This window comes from Pezoporus wallicus, unplaced genomic scaffold (assembly GCF_028554395.1).
Source record: "Pezoporus wallicus isolate ANWC-B61680 ecotype Strahan unplaced genomic scaffold, APGP_CSIRO_Pwel_v1 scaffold_3294, whole genome shotgun sequence".
In the NCBI taxonomy this organism is placed as follows: Eukaryota; Metazoa; Chordata; class Aves; order Psittaciformes; family Psittacidae; genus Pezoporus; species Pezoporus wallicus.
The window spans coordinates 13,604,858-13,617,988 of NW_026635478.1; the positions used below are offsets into that span (position 1 = coordinate 13,604,858).

At 50.7% G+C, this 13,131-nt stretch overlaps 1 protein-coding gene across 1 annotated transcript in view; it reads right to left on the reverse strand.

Annotated features, from left to right (window-relative positions):
• Positions 1-6,527: 6,527 nt before the first annotated feature.
• The window catches only part of FRAS1 (Fraser extracellular matrix complex subunit 1), a 157,546-nt gene continuing 150,942 nt past the window's right edge, over positions 6,528-13,131 (reverse strand). Inside the window, exons 66-73 of the mRNA XM_057431162.1 lie at positions 12,141-12,291; positions 11,189-11,296; positions 10,853-11,012; positions 10,025-10,141; positions 9,401-9,567; positions 8,596-8,801; positions 7,837-7,983; positions 6,528-7,223 (exon numbers count right to left, since the gene is read on the reverse strand). Coding sequence (XP_057287145.1) covers positions 6,663-7,223; positions 7,837-7,983; positions 8,596-8,801; positions 9,401-9,567; positions 10,025-10,141; positions 10,853-11,012; positions 11,189-11,296; positions 12,141-12,291 — 1,617 coding nt within the window. The 3' untranslated portion in view covers positions 6,528-6,662. The remainder of the gene's footprint in view (positions 7,224-7,836; positions 7,984-8,595; positions 8,802-9,400; positions 9,568-10,024; positions 10,142-10,852; positions 11,013-11,188; positions 11,297-12,140; positions 12,292-13,131) is intronic.

A 13,131-nucleotide genomic window follows, 5' to 3' on the forward strand; every position in this document is an offset into this window, starting at 1 on the left:
ATTAATGCTGGCAGCAGGGCAGAGGGTGAGCACCCTTGGCCTGCCGGCCATAGCCTGGGTGCCAGCGCCTCCAAAATCAGACTCATTTGAATTATTAACCTGGCAAAAGGGGGATGTGCTGCTGGGTTATGTTCAGCCTTAGCAAGGCAGACACTGGGCACGATGGCCTGAGCCTGCTGCAGAAGAGCAAACGCCATCCCTGGTTAGCTGTGTTTACTAAAGCAAAACCTGACTTGAGCAACCAAATCCCAACTGTCCCTTTTCCCAGGCAAGTGTATGAAGAGTTTGCAGGTGTTTGGAGCAATTGGAATTTGAAATGGCATTTGAACACCCTCTGAATATTTGCAGTGGTGGGCTATTTCTTGGGACAGACCCATGATAGCTAGGGTCTAGAGGTGGCTCTGGGTTAAACCAGAGGTGATCAGGACTCTGTGCACATCCAGATGTGTGCAGAAGTGGCTTTTCTTGCTTTTACTGACACTATGGGTGTTTTTTCCCTTTGAGCAGCCCCACCAAGGCGAATGTGCCAGCTGAGATGCTCTTCAGCACAGGGACAATGGTTTTAGCACTGGGGAATAGTAAAGCAGAATCAGCAGCATAGTGCAGGGAACGTGGAGCATTCAGGACATTCTGAGATCAGAGGAGGGTTTGATTACATGGTGCCCACAGAAGAAACCTGGGTGATGGGCTGTTTGGGTATAAACACAGATATTCCCTCTCCTTTGTGACTACCTTGTGTGAGTCAAACTGATTTCCCAGTAGCTGGCTGTTGAATTGCCAAAACCCTGGGTATGGGTTAAACGAGACAGAGAAGAATTGCTTGTGAAATCACTGCAAACCCTGGGGACGTTTAACAGCACCTCAGAAGATGAGAAAAATGATGAAAACTGTTGGTGTGCTGGGGTTTGTGCTCACCTGTGCTCAGAGGGAAGATTTAGATTAGATGTAAGGAAGAAGTTCCTCCCTGTGAGGGTGCTGAGGCACTGGCACAGGTTGCCCAGAGAAGCTGTGGCTGCCCCACCTCTGGCAGTGTTCAAGGCCAGGTTGGATGGGGTTTTGAGCAACCCGGTCTAGTGGAAGGTGCCCATGGCAGGGGGCTGGAACTGGATGAGCTTTAAGGTCCCTTCCAACCCAAACCAGTCTGTGATTCTATTCTATGAGTCTCTAAGGTGTATGTGTATGATGCCCAGTTACATAACCCATGCATATGCAAGGTATATAAACGAGACACCCTATATACAACATTTCCCTTCTCCAGTCTCATCAATACAGCGGGTGAAGTTAATGAAGAATTAGAGGGAGAGATACAGGTAAGATTGATGAATGCATCAGAAAACAACCAAGCATAGACAGAAACACTGGCTCAATGCAGGCTCTTACATGTAACCTAAAGGAATAAATTCTTTAGCGTGAGAGTGGCCTTACAGTAAAGCCATGTCAAAGTCAGGCTTGCCTCTATGGCTGGCGCTTTCCCCAAGTCACAGCTCCCATGTGGGGATGCGCAGTGGGAACATGTGCTGAGGAGCAGGCACACAGACCCACCAAGCCATACCGATGCTGGAGGATGGAAAGCCACTTATTTAGTTAAAAAAGTAAATTCTAAATGGTCTGAGTCCCTTAGAGTTACAGTATCGTGTGTTCAGTGTGCTCTTGGCTCAGCTTTACCTCCTTAGCATGAGCAGGTAGATTTGCTGGAGCCTTAGCCCATAAGCCATGGACTTTCACCTAGACATGCTTTCGGCTGTGATTGAGTCAGTTCTCTCTGCAATCTTCCTATAAGGTGGTATGTGCTGTATTTTGTCTTTAGTGTAAGAAGAATGTTGTTAACACATAACGTTTATCCAAAGTCTAGGACTTTTGTAGTGTCCCATGCTCTGCTGATAAAGCACAAACCAGAAGATAAGGAGCTACCACTATCAGCAGGAGCTGCAAATAAACAAGGTAAGAACAGTTCATGGCCCCTATGGAAGCAGAGGAAGAACCCAGTAAGGTGTTGGAAGGCTCCAGGCCAAAAAAATCAGGAGTAGGGAGTGGAAAGGGAACCCATGGGCTCACTGGACCTGCCACTGCAAAGGGCCCCCAGTCCCAGCAGGAAAAGCCTTGGGTTGGGGATGTGCAACTCGTGGGTGGGCTGTGAGTGCTCAGGCAGCGGCTTCTGCCCTGACAGTCTTCATCTGAGAGGTGGATTCCGGAGAAACTTTGGCTTTAACCAAGTCTAGAGGAGCTTTGGGGGGTTAACCCAGTGGAAGAGATGCTGGAGATCTGATTGCTGCATACAGACATGTAGCAAGGAATTGTACCCAAGGCAGAGGCTCCAGCAGCTCTAACCAGCATCTTGGGAAGATGCTGACAATCTCTGTTCAAATAGAAGAAGTCTTTTTCAGGTCTTTAAAAGGCACAGAGGGAATTCAGGTTTAGGTAACTAGGTATGAATGCAGTGTAAAACAGGTCTGGCTCTTCCAGGGGCTTCGCACTTACATTCATGTGGGTTTTTTCCCTAATCCTCTGCAAGAAAAAAACAGGGAGCTGCTGCTGCACCAGCAGGAAGGAAGCAGAGAGTACAGCAATGCTGGTTTTTCAGAGCTGAGAAACCAGGGATATGCGAAAGATCCTGTGCAGGAGCACAAGGCTTTAGAAGGGTCAGTTGGCAAAATCACATTTTATTATTGTGATAAATAAATCCCCATCTGCCAACCCACAGAAGTATCTGCCCTTATTTATCTCTTGTCGTTCAGGCTCTGAGCTGCAGGGCTTTGCTGGAATGGTTTAGTTTTAGGACCCTGTGACTGTGCTAACATGGAAGAGAAACCCCCGTCCCTATTTATGGAGTGTGTTCTGCATAGATGAAGACAATTCCCAGGCTGCTCTGAGAGAGATTCTTTTTAGTTACAGGGATTTGCCAGAGTAGGCAACAGTTCTAAAAGAAGATAAATAAAAAATTGTGGGGAAGCGAGTCTTTTTAATTCCCTCTCCCATCTTTTTTTTTTTCTCCGTTTTCCCCTCGTTTGTTCCATGTATTTCAGCTGGTGCTGTCCCCAAGGTATGGCCTTCCTGGATGATGGGAACGGACCCGCACCTGGGGCCAGAGGGATTAAAAGGAAGGTGCAGAGGAGATGTGATGACGGATGCAGAGTGGAGGTCGGGCGAGCAATCTGGGCCGAGTGGGCTCCTCGCTGCTGGGGTCGGCCATGGGAAGAGTAGCCCCGTTCCCACCATACCCGGGGAGCCGCCATGGCCTGTGCCCGGCTCCGGGATGCCGGCTCTGTACACGGCGCTCCAGGACCCTGCTGCGCGACCCCCGGCACCGCGCAGCCGAGGAATTGCGGGACCGGGAAGCGCGGGGCTGGTGCTGCACAGCGGTTCCTGAGGTTACCGGTGTTTGTGTGACCTGTGTCTGGGGAGGGAGATGCGGGGGATGTGATGGGGGAGCGAGACAGGAGCAAGCTGAGCCCTCCCCTGGGCCCTTCCTGGGAGGAGGGGACGCGTTTTCCAGGCTGTCCACCCACAGCCGGGTCCGTTCTGCAGCGGCACCACCGCCGGCCACACAAACCCGAGCCGCGACCCTCCGGGTGTCCGTCGGTGCCGGGCTGCTCCCGGCTTTGCTGCTCGGGGCGCTCCCTACGGGGGTCACTGCACAGAACCGGCCCTGTGGGGCTCCGGATGAAGCGAGGGACGGTGATGGGTCACGGTAGGAAGTTACCGGGGCAGCTCCCGACAGCCACAGCCGGGATTATATGGGAAGAGGTGAGTGGTCCTCATGGAAACTGGCGTTGCCGGAGCTTTGCCTGGATGTTTCCCCACCCCGCTCCTTGTGTATTCTGACCAAGGAGGGAGGGAGAGAGAGACGCTGCGCTGGCCTCTGGGACAACTGCTTCGGGGGACAGAGCTCGACTCATGGCGCCGCCACTGGCCAGGGAATGAGCGGGCGGGCGGCAGGACCCCAAAGGGTCGGAGCCCGGCGCCCTCGACGCCCCTCAGTCTCCCGGCCCCTTCCCGAGCTCAGCCAGGACTGGGGCCGGTCTGGGGCTCCAGCGGGGGTTATGGCTTAGCAGCGCCGGGCCCTAGAGCAGGGACCGGCCCCTGTCGGTGCTGCGAGGCGAGGAGCGAGCCCTGTGTCACTGGGATGTGGCTGTTGGGGGGCCCTGGGCCCAGCTCCCAGAGGGAGTCGAGCCATGCAGGGCTGGACACCGGGCTCAGAGGCCTGGCCGAGCTTCCTGGGAGCAAGGGATTCAGAAACAAGAGATGGAGTCTTATGATTTGGGGGCTTAAAAACAGGGTCAGTAAAGCCAGATTTGGGACTCAGAAATGGGGACCAAGCCCTGGGTGTTGGAGTCTGGAAACTTGCTCATGTGGTCAGTCGTGGGGCTTGAAGAGACCAAGTCAAATAAGTCCTGCATTTTGCTGCTCAAAAAAAAAAAAAAACCAGGTTCAGAGCTTAGAAACAAAGTCCTATGTATGCATTCTTGAAACGAGGTGACTCATTGGGCTAATACTTGGGCTCAGAAACACAGACCAGGGTCTGCCTTTTGCTGTTCAGCATTAGAAACCAAATCCTGCAATTTAGGGCTTGAAAACACACTCCCCGGGCCAGTTTTAGGGCTCACACAAAAAACTCAAGTAAAAGTGCTCCATTTTGGGGACTTAGAACAAGGCTCTTTTGGCCAGATTTAGGGCTCAGAAGCAGAGAATAAGTAAATCTGGGGGAGGTCAGAACTGGGCTTACATGGCCAGTGTTGGAGCTGAGGCACAAGAGACTAAAAGCACTGTGCTTTATGAGTCTGAAATGGGGACCACTCAGTTTTGCGGCACATAAAAAACTGCCAAGTGCTACATTTGGAACCCTCAAACCCAGGCTCATTTGGCCAGATTTAGGGGTCAGAAATGGAGACTAACTCCTGTGTTTTGAGTGTTGAAAAATGGGCTCATGGGGTCACTGCTGGAGGCTGAGAAACGGACTAAGTGCCGTGTTTTGGAGTGCGAGCACCAGGCACCGTGTAGCCCATTGTGGTGTTCAGAAGCTAAGTGCTGCATTTTGGGTGTTAGACACGGGGGTCCTACAGCCCTCTTTTGGGCTCCCAAGGAGAGGCCAGGAGTTGTGTCTGGGGTCTTGAAACAGAGCCCCAGCCCTGCCTGATGCCGCTGCCGGGGGAGGAGTGTGAGGCTGAGACGGATGGTACCTGTCAGAGCCCCCGCCCGCGCCAGCGTCTTTATTCAGCGTCTGCTGAAACCACCGCCCCGGGGGACCGCGTCCGGGGTCTCGGCGGGGCAGCCCCGGCCCGGCGCAAGCAGTGGCTGCGGGCAGGAAGGGTAGCGCAGGACTTAGAGCCAGCTGGAGACCGGGCACCGGGGGCAGTTCCGCGGTGGAGTACGGGTCACAGCAGGGAGCCCAGTGCCGGTGCCCGGGCGGCTCCGCTGCTTACGAAAGAGCAGCGGGGTTCGGGGCCCCGCGAAATAAAGTCCGGAGGGGAAGGAGGCCCGCGCTCTCCGTCCTCGGCCCTGTCTGGGTTCCAGGGGCCGTCCCACAACATACGGGTGTGCAGCTGGAGGTGGGTTCAGCTCAATCAGGGTTGGTTCGCGGCTCAGAAGGCTGTTTTGGTGCTTGAGACCCAGAGTGGGGCTCTGCAGCATGGACCCAGCTGGGCATTTCCTGGGCACAGAACTCGACGCTGGGCCAGAGCCCGAATCCTGTGCCTCTGGGCTCAGTAACGAGCCCCCCGGCTCACTGGTTAAAGCCAGGGCCATGCTGGCGGCGATGGAGAGTGTTGAGCTGTGGGCCAGTGGGTGGGCTGGTAGACTCCCTCTGGCATGGGGGGTCCAGTCGTGTTGGTCCCCAAACCTGTCACACCCTATCAATGCTTTACAATGCCCACAGCCTGCTATTAACTAATCAGTTACTCAGCATTAAAGTATATTGATTTTCAGGTTATGACAGTGAACGATTTACACCTGACACAGGAAGGAGCAGCCCTGTGCCTGGCCTTGATTTTTTCCATTTCCTCAGTTCCCTCCATGTTCATGCAGCATGTACAGCATTCGTCAGATAAACATTCCCAGTTTAATTCCAGCATCAAATTTTGATTTTAGAATACAAGGTGTGGGAGGTACATGTGATCTCAGGGCAGGCTTGTTCCCCTGCCTTTGAGTTCTTCTGTCCGCTCGGTGGCTAGAGGGGCTTTGAACATTTAACTCCTTAGTCGATTCCTGTAAATAGCGTTATTTACCTTTCACACGACGTTATGATATGACGCCACTCTTCAGGTGATGACTTAATGATGAAACCCCTGCCTGGCGCCCTCTGGCGGACGCGGAGCTCCACTGCAGAGCGCAGCGCCACCCGATGGCTGAGGGGTGGCACTACATCCCCACGGTGCGAGCACCAAACGCCTCTCCACCGGGAACAGTGGAGCTGAAGTGGGGGAAGCGCGGGGAAGCGACATCTCGGTCACCCTCCGCATCAGATCCACGTACAGCCCTTAGTCCAGGTGATAGAGGCGGGAGGGGGGGGGGTGGGGCGGAGCAGAGATGAGCCAGAGCTGCTCCTCCTCCTCACCAGAGTACACAAACCTATAAGAATTTCTCTTAGTTTTTCCTTTTTGGATTATTTCTGTGAGGTTTTTTTAATACTTATAAAAAGCCTTCACCAAACCAAAGCATGTGCTCCACTAAACCTCTGTTCCATCATGCAAATTGCTGTGGACTTTGACTTCCAAGTTCACCTGCTTCACCTTCCTGCCGCTCTCCCTCCACACATTAACATTCCGCACGGTGCAGTACCGGCTGTCCGCTGACCTCTCGGCTCTCCGGGGCAGCTCCACCTTGGTGTTCAGTGGATGCTCCTCTGGGGCTGCTTCCTGTTTCTGCCGTAGCTTCTGCCGTTTCCCAGTGAGAATGCAAAGCCCAGCCAGCAGAAGCAGCAGCAGCAGGGCAACAGCGGCAAACGCGCTCCCCAGGGAAGCACCTGTTTGGGAGAAGGAGGCTGCGACGGCAGCTTCCTCCCTCTCCAAGATCAGTGATTTCATGTTGGTGCCGTTCTTGATCTGGTCGCCTTCGTTGTCGTAGATCAAGGAGTCATCCAGCATTGGCCTCCCATCGGCACCAACCAGGTCCCTGCGGCCTCGTGGTCTCCAGTGGTGAGTGAGGGAGCGCTGGACACGAGGCCCTGCCATGCTCTCCGGGCCAATCACATAGATGACCTGAAGGTACCACTGGTGTCCAGCTTCCACCTTGAAGAAGGAGAAAACACATGCACACATGGTGCTTTATAGCTTTTGGATCAGGTGATTTTAAGTAAAGGCAGAGCCAGCTGCATCTTGCACCCTGCATCCTGTTCCTTAACAGCTCAGCATGGTTTTCTGAGCACCTGCCATAATGTTTATCACCAAGTGAGGTGTTAGTCTTGTCTCTGCCAATGGCAATAATTAATTCACAAACACCACCCCTGGCAGTGTTCAAGGCCAGGTTGGATGGGGCCTTGAGCAACCCGGCCTAGTGGAAGGCATCCCTGCCCTTGGCAGGGGGTTGGAACAAGATGATCTTAAAGTCCTTTCCAACCCAAACTATTCTATGATTAATATCTTTTTTAAAAGATTCTTTCCTGAGTGCTTTGGAAAAAAAAACAAATAGTCACAATAAATTCCTCGTTTTCAGTGCTGGAATTTGCATCTTCACTGCCCTACTGTTAATTTCTAGTCCAATCCTAGCAATTCCAAGAAGGCCCTTCAGCAAACAGGTCACTGAGTTACAAACTGGTAACTCAGGCCCAGATATCAGGGACTACAACTCACAAAGTATCTGGGAAAAGTTAGTTTTGGGCGGCTGCTATCATTTGGTACATACCTTGTACAGAGCATCCACCTTGAGAGTAAATCCATCAACTCCGGGCATGCTGCTTATCGAGTGAAACTCAGACAGTTCCGAAACAAAGTGGGCATCAAAAGGCACATCGTGAAAATACTTGTCTGTCACTTCAGGTTGGTTTCGGTCCTGAAATTAAGAGAGGCATCAGGAAGAGAACACTTGTCTTTCTTATGCAAGGGAGGCCACTAGCATTGAGTAACACCTGTGTAGTGCTGTAGGAATTGGTTCCAAGTGCCCAGCCTCCACACCTACACACAGGCACAGACATTTCTGTAAAGGCATAGGTTAATGTGCAGAAAATACTTAGGATTTGTAGAGGCTTCCTACTGTTTTACCACTGATCCATGTCAAAAACTAAGTTTGTAGAGCTGGAGATGGGGAGAAGAGGTTGAGCAGGCTGCTCATGTACGCATGCCAAGCTCACTCACACCATTGACACCACACTTGTCCAGTGAGGATGTTAGCAAATGTTAATTACGGAGCACATAGTGAGAGCTGAATGCATCTGGGAAGCTAATCATAGATTTATGCAATTTCTGTGTAACTGGTAAATAAATCTCCATTTATATGCTGCCAGTCTGCCAATTCCAAGCCGTAGTATAAACAGAGAAGGACAGGACATTTGTCCTTCCCATAAGTAGGAAGGGAATTTAGTCCCTAGCTCCATTAGGGGGCAGTGAGAGGCTGGGAGACCAGACACATCACACACAATGCTCACCAAAGCATGAAGAAACTTACCAAGAGGAGAAATCGGTGTTTGAGGTGCTTGTTGGGTTGAATACAGCCATACTGGGGCCCCTCATTGTAGACAGTGCCCGTTGGGTCAAAGAAAGGCACATAGCCATCCTTGCCAGTACACAGGTAGACCTTTTCCAACTGCAGTTTGTAAGCGGCGTTCAGGTTTTGCTCAGGGTGCCAGAGTACACGGCCATACAGGATTTGCCCTGAGGAGGTTGGAAGAAAACAAGGTCAGGTTGAATTCTCTGACTGAACAGGAGAACCACTGTTAGAGCCAAATGCACCAGATGACACACGGCTCTGGGTTTTGAACGGTTTAGACTGGGGTATGCAGATGGCAAAACACCATGCCACAGCACATGTGTCATGCCTTGTCATGTTGCTACAGGGCTGTAACATGCTCAAAATACCATTTGTTGCTGCAAAGGAGGTAAAGCCAAACCTTTCTTCAGAGGAACAGAAATTTTGAAGTCAGAAATATTTTACAAGGGCACGTAGTGACAGGAGAAGGGGGAATGGTTTTAAACTAACAGGGGAGACTCAGACATTAGGAAGAAGTTCTTCCCTGTGAGGGTGGTGAGACACTGGCACAGTTGTCCAGAGAAGCTGTGGCTGCCCCATCCCTGGCAGTATTCAGGGCTGGGTTGTATGGGACTTGGAGCAACCTGGTCTAGTGGAAGGTGTTCCTGCCTGTGGCAGGGGGCTGGAACTGGATGAGCTTTAAGGTTCCTTCCAACCCAAATCATCTCATGATACTATCATCAAATACAAGCAGAACGGGAAAGAGAAAGATAATAAATCTTACCTTTTGAAAAAGCTCCTTTGTAATCCATTTCTGCCAGAGACATTTCAAATTTGGTGGGGTCCATCAGAAACACCTTCTCATTATTACAAAGTTGGAATTCCGTGTTCAGGGAGTAGACAACGGGGACTGGGCGGTTTGTCTGCTGAAAGGCAATCGGGATCAAAAATCTAAAATTGAGACAGGAAGAGAGAAAGGAGAGGTTTAATCTGAACACATCTGAAGGTCATGCTGGTGACCTACAGTCAGCTTCCTTTCTTCTCTCCTGCTTTACTATTTGTAGTCTATCAGCCATACAAGGGTGGTAACAGCAGCAGCAATGGTGTAGGGCTCTGCATGGCCAGCTGAAGCCTTCTCCCAGCAAGTCTGATTTTCTTTCTTTGTGGGGACAACCAAAGGCTACATAGGTTTGGAGGCTGAAAACCTCTGTGATGGTGCAATCTTTCATTGCCCTGAGTGAGGATGGTCTCAGTTGCAGGGGAACTCCTGAGCCAAAGGGGAGGAGCTTCTACCCCTCCCCTGTTCCTTTCCTGCTGCTGTGGTAGGGTGCCACACACCTGCTGTGACCACCCAAACAACCCCAATGGGCTGAAACTGTCCCAGTGGGTGATGGTAGGTACTCGTTACCGCTCAGGAGCGTGAGCTGTACAGGGCAGGGGCTTGTCTCCAGGCTCTGTCCATGGCTGCGTGGGCTGCACAGTGCAGGGGATTAAGAAGATTGTGTACTCTCCAGAGTAGTCCTTCCTGGGAACAGACAGGAGACATTGTGGTCACCAAATTGGATTCCAGGCTGTTCACCCAGCTGATGTGTTTGCCCAACATCCATCTTTTTCTAAAAAGCATAAGCAGGCAAGACAAAATTCGTAGCAGGACCCCTCCCTCACCCCAGGATGTTAATCTACTCCAGCAGATGCAGGAGGACAAATCTGACCTGTGGTGTTTAATCTGACCCCCCGTGCAAGGAGCACAGGCTGTAAAAATAAATAGTCACAGACTGGAGAGGGGCTTTTGACAAAGGCAGGTAGTGACAGGACAAGGGGGAATGGCTTTAAACTGACAAGAGCAAGGATTTAGATTAGACATTAGGAAGAAGTTCTTCCCTGTGAGGCTGGCGAGACACTGGCACAGGTTGCCCACAGAAGCCCCACACCTGGCAGTGTTCAAGGCCAGGTGGGCTAGCAAAATGGATTTGCAGGGAGATTTAACTGAGTTTTCCCTCTACAATGAGCAGAAGAGCATTTTCAGCCCAGGCAGCAGCACCCTGCATGCTGGAGCTCAGTCCTTGGGTGAGGCTGGCTCCTGACCACTCCACACAACTGAAAGGGCAACAGGGACTGCTTACTCTGGCCTGGTTTGAAACTGTTCCACTGCTGCTCTTAACTGCATGCACGTTGACCGCTTAAGAACACTGCGCTGTGGGAAGCTGCTGGAGGTGGTTGAACCCACAACTCTCACCTGTTATAGGAGCTGGTTGCTCTCCAGAGCTGGTAGGGAGAGTCGAAAGTCTGAGCACTCCACAGCAGCTGCAGGTCAAACTCGATCCCTCCCAGGTGGTCTGGAGTCATTAAGGAAGATTTGACATCTGGCAGGCTGTGGTGCTCCATGACAAAGAGCCCTGGGGTGAGGATACAGTGGTGACAGATAAGGCAGAGTATGGGGAGAGCCCTCGCTGCATACCCTGGCACAGGGAGGGACTCCTCGTGGGAAGAGGGACTGATTCTACTCCCTGTTTTCAGAACAGATCTGTATTTGTATGGTGGTTTCTTCCTCTATCAGGAGTAACACTCTCACCTCTGAACTTGGCCTGTGTTTTGAACTCGATGACCAGCCGGCCATCCTCCCGGATGTAGATCCTGATTATCTGCAGCCGGGCTGAGAGAACACTGTCCGTCTGAATGCCTGCATGGTGCAGCAAGAACAAAGTCACCAAGGAGACCACACAGCACAGTCAGTCCTCAGGTGGGCTCTGTCAGCCCTACGTAACTCCAGAAGCATTTGAGAGCGCTCCAAAAGGTATGGTTTCAGTTGGATCATCCTCCAATCTCACTCAAGCATAAAGGAAGTAAGTATACTGAGTTCCCCACCATGATTAGCTTGTGAATGTAACTTATTGTACATACTAAGTTATAGGTAACTGTTTCTGGGTACTCCTGGCCTCAACTCCTGAGTAGCCCTCCATGAACTGAGCTCTGCAAGTCCCTCCTCTAAATACTGAAGTGTCACTGCTGGCAGAATATAATCCAATCCACTGTCACAATACTCCTCAAGGCTGAAGGCACGGGTTCACAGCACACACAGGCTCCAAATATTGTGGGAAAGATTAACAATCTTGAAAATAGAAGACTCACAAGCACAGGATAAACCGTGCATGGATGTAACCACCAGAAGAGGATTGGAATGAGTCAGGGCTCGCTGCTGGGGATACTGCTGATTTAAGAAACAAGGGGATACTATGGGAAAAGTCCATCTGTGAGAAACACAAGGTTGAGGAATATGACTGCAGCTCCCACATGAGAATCACTCCGAATACCTCACAGGGAGCAACCTCTGCCTGGCTGTGGAGGCTTGGATGAAGAGAGAATTCTTCTCTTGCAGCACTTTTCTAGCACTTTTCACTCTACTTCAGCAAGTGCTACCTATGCTCAGGACTGTGGTGGCAGTGCAGAAACTAAGAAAAAGGGGAAAAAAACCCAACTCAAGAACAAACCAATTCTCCTATACCCCTTCACACAGGTGGACCTACCTGTCCTCCAAAGAACAGTATCGTAGAAAAAGGAGAACTCCATCTCTGTGTGATGCTCAAGAGAAGCCCAACCTCTTGGCGCTGTCACATAAATATAGGACACATAGAGTGGGACATGGACTGTTAAAAAGGACTGAGCAGAGTCTCGTACCTGTCAATAAAACCCCAAAAAGGGTGGTTATGCACCTTCCACAGAAGAAACATTGACCCAGACAGTACCCACTGCATTCACATTTTATGCTGCAAATGCGGGAAAAAGCCAGAGTACCTGCAATGGAACAACTCTATTAGTTCTGGACCATGGATGTCCTCAACACAGGGAGGATAATGTGGGGATGAAATGTTTCTAAAGCAATATAATGTCATTGCTCCATGAAGACTGAGCATTACTGGCAATCAATTAGCTGATTTGCCAAAAAAGTTATTGCTGGGCTGCCATTTGAAAAATAATAATGAACTGCTGGGAAAAACATGCAAGCACAGAGTGCACTTCACATGCTACCGAACTCCTAAAATTAAGTCAGAGATGACTGTCTGACCTTTCTTTACCTTTACATGTAGGTACTTTAGACAAACTTGCATTTTAAATAAGGGCAAGTGCTAAAGCATGCTGGTGTGGTGGTACAAAAAGAGCTGTGGTCACAACTTCACCTCAAAATCTCTCCAGCTTCCAATTCTGTGAATTAAAAGTATGCAATTCTTCTTGCTCAGGACTAGCCCTATGAGTATCTGAAATACCAGAGCTCTACAGCTATATGTATATGCCATTTATTATCTGCAGGGCACACTGCTGTATTCTGCAAGCCCCTGAGATTGCCCAGAGAGACTTCCAGATGGGTTAGTGCCAGTCTCCACATACTAAATTCTGCAGCTGTTCAGGTCAAATAGTTTCTCTGGATTTGTGCAAATCATTGGAGGTATAAAAGGACCAGAGCAGCAGGAGTTAGAAGAGATGATGCTGGCCCTAACATTCTGACTGGGAATATAATAC